The 3,437-nt window shown below is 33.1% G+C and overlaps 1 protein-coding gene across 1 annotated transcript; it reads left to right on the top strand.

Moving 5' to 3' along the window:
• Positions 1-338: 338 nt before the first annotated feature.
• On the top strand, positions 339-1,042 carry LOC126682473 (protein RADIALIS-like 3). Its single transcript, XM_050378187.2, has one exon. The coding sequence runs from the start codon at positions 515-517 to the stop codon at positions 851-853; it is 339 nt and encodes a 112-aa protein (XP_050234144.1). The 5' UTR covers positions 339-514; the 3' UTR covers positions 854-1,042.
• Positions 1,043-3,437: the final 2,395 nt, after the last annotated feature.

Raw genomic sequence — 3,437 nt, 5'->3', positions numbered from 1 at the left:
CTCCATTGCAAAATGCTAAACTAAATGCTAAATTTATAATTTTATAAGTGATTATCATTATTGATGGCAAATCTGTAAATAATTTAGATATAATAAAATTTAGCATATGCTAAACTTTCTAACAAATTTGGCACAAAGTTTAGCATATGCTAAATTTAGCACATGAAATAGAAGTGCAATGGAGATGTGTTTTTTATACTAAATGCTAAATTATAGCATTGTGAGGTATTTTGGCACTAGAGTGGAGATGCTCTGATATTGGAATTGGAACTTTATTTTGATATTTTTATAAACAAAAAAATAGTAAAAATAAAGGAAGAAATTAATCTTTGAAACTGATTCTCTACATGCATTTGCCTCCTCTGCCTGCACTTTGTCGTTGTTCTTGTGGTTCCAATGAAGACTCGTCACACAAAATATGGCATATGCACACTTTGGGTATCGATCACAGATTCTGCAACTGGATCCAACCCAATATCACCCTCACTCTCTACTATAAATTGACACCAATTCCATGCCCAATCTCACAACACAAACTCAACAATCATTTCTTGATTGCAACCAACAAAAAACAAACCCTCTTATAATTTCTTGTTCAAGAATCATCAACCCTATCATGTCTTCAAGCTATCAAGAATCAAGAAACTCGAGCTGTTCTTGGACAGCGAGAGAGAACAAACTGTTCGAGAGGGCACTCGCCTTGTACGACAGGGAGACGCCCGATAGATGGCATAACATAGCGAAAGCTGTTGGCGGAAAATCGGCTGAAGAAGTGAAACGACACTATGCAGTTCTTATTGAAGATGTTAAGCATATTGAGTCCGGTCGTGTTCCTTTTCCTAAGTATAAGTGATGCTTCAGGTAATGTCATATGGATAATTATACCTTCTTTCCTTGTCAATGGCCGTTCAACTGAGCTAAGTCATTTGCTACCTTTTCTTCCTCTATTAAATTATTGGTTCTTGTAATAAGGAATTTAGTTAAGTTGAATAAGATTTCGAGTTTGAATCTTATATATATTACATATTTCTTAAATTTATTAGTCTCGGAGCAAGGTCGATTTCTGGCCGCCGGTTGCATGCAGTGTTTTTCTTTTCTTTCCGATAATATTTTTGCTTTTCGTCGATTTTTTTTAGTTATATGTTGTTTTTCTATTTTTTTGCTCATATTTCTACATTTTTTTAGTTCCACCACTTATCGTACACATAATGATTTTAAAATTTTGGACTCCCTAACAAAAATATATACTATTTCTGCATTACTTAATTGAGATTCTTGATTTTCATGCATGTCGTCCACTAGCTAATTTTCTTTTTAGATAAAAGATATTTATTGGATGCAGAACATGTATAGGCCACAAGAATCAAGCATGAACTATAATTCAGATATTTAACTCTATTTGAACAAGATTCGCATGTTAAAAAGAAAAGAAAATCAGAGCAAATATTTCATGTTTTAATTGCTAACGGTTATAAGAAATTTGTTAGTAATAATGAAAATAATTATAGGGTTAAATTTCTATTAATTATTGCATGTCTTATGATCAGTAGAAAAATTATATCACGCAACCGTTGCGCCATGTCATTCGTACAACATGTCAATGATGCATTAGTCATGTGGAAAAAGTGATAATAAAAAAATTAAATGGTAATTAAAAAATTTCTTATGGCAAATGCTTATCGGTTTGACATGGCACAATTAATGTATGGGATAAAGACTCTCGTCAGTAAAAGTAAAAAAGGAGGCCCAAAGAAGAAAGAAAAAGTGATGGTACGTACCCACCACATATAGGGGTGTCCAAGCAAGGGCACAAGTCCTATATCAGTCAGATATTACATATGATATGATGGTAACAATTACAAATTATTGCTCAGAGGATAGAAACAATTTGGTCCCTTTCTCAAGTTTGGACTCAACTTCGCCATATTTTAAAGGCCACATATTGTAAAAAGACCAAACTTTTTATAAAAATTTTATAAAAGTTGATCTTTCAATTTTGTCGATTTTGGCCAAAAACTGATTATTTGGTTTCACAAAAGTCCTGACCTTTCAATTTTGTCTTTTGGCCAAAAATGAATTATTTGTTTTCAAAAAAATCCTGATCTTTCAATATATGTGCATGTCACGTAGGCGTCACATAGGCAAATTGAAATCAAATTGAGAGTTGGCCACAATTGAAACCAAATAATATGTTTTTGGCCAAAATCGACAAAATTGAAAGATCGGAACTTTTGTGAAACTTTTATAAAAGGTTTGGCCTTTTTACAACATTTGGCATATTCTAAACTCAAAAGCTGCTTACAACCTTCAACCATAGCATGTCTCCATTAGGGTTTTACAAAAACGGAACTAAACCAAACAATCAAACTAAACTGAAAAGTGACATGTATCACAAAAAATTCTGTTTTTCAGTTTGATTTGATTTTTGAATGTAAAAATTTAAATTATACTTTGAATTCGAACCAAAATGAAATACCAAATCAAAAAAAGAAGTTGAAGCGACTAGTTTGGTTTGGTTCTGTTTGATTTTTTATCACTTTTAAAAAGGCCAACGCATTTAATGGACCCTCGTGTTAGCTTCGGTTTTTAATTTAAACCTTAATGAACTTTTTTTAAAGTTGGAGGTACTTAACGTTATAAAAACATTTCACATCGGATTCTCTAAATTTAAAATGATACATGTTAGTGGTTGTCTACTTTATCGCCAACATGCAAAAATTTAATTAAAAAGGTAGAGCTCTTCCAACTCAGCGTCCAGGTGGCCAAGAAAAAAATGAATAAGTGACTTCTTTGTTGGCTCTCCCCTCCTTCAACCCTAACCCTAATCCACCGTCCTTTAACCACCGTTCTCCGACCACCTTGCAGCCTTTACCTACCAAACAAATAATACCCCATCAAGCACTGGTTTATACTTTGAGAATTAACCGGGCTCTTGTAATTACCTTAATCTTCAGCATGCTTTTTTTGAAATTTGGAGTTACAGGTAGGGTTTCTTTGGCAAGAAAACGTAGCATCTGGAACAGTCATTTTGGATTCTTTAGACCTAATCCAGAGGAATTACGAATAGTTAAGGCTCGTTTGAGTATCGGGTACTATCGAATTTAGACTTTTTGATAAAAGATATATAAGTAGGGTTTGTCCTAACAATGGCTTGAAGGATAATAATCATCGCAACTCGTAATATATTGGACTATAAGTTCGGGTTGTCGAACCCACGAGGATGAGAGACTTGACGAGAATAAAAACCAACTTTGAAACACAATTTGTTTAACACACAAGCATTCAAATATGATTAAACAATTGACCGAGCACCAATTAAACAAGTAACCAATCAACTATTAATTAACTAATTGCTAAACTAAACGATCAATCAAACAACAACAAATTAACAAACGATTTGAACCAAGAATTAAAGACGCCTAGAGGATGCTAACTTA

The sequence above is a fragment of the Mercurialis annua genome, linkage group LG5 (assembly GCF_937616625.2).
Source record: "Mercurialis annua linkage group LG5, ddMerAnnu1.2, whole genome shotgun sequence".
In the NCBI taxonomy this organism is placed as follows: domain Eukaryota; kingdom Viridiplantae; phylum Streptophyta; class Magnoliopsida; order Malpighiales; family Euphorbiaceae; genus Mercurialis; species Mercurialis annua.
Note: the sequence above shows the minus strand (reverse complement) of the source record. Positions and strands in the feature narration are given on the sequence as shown.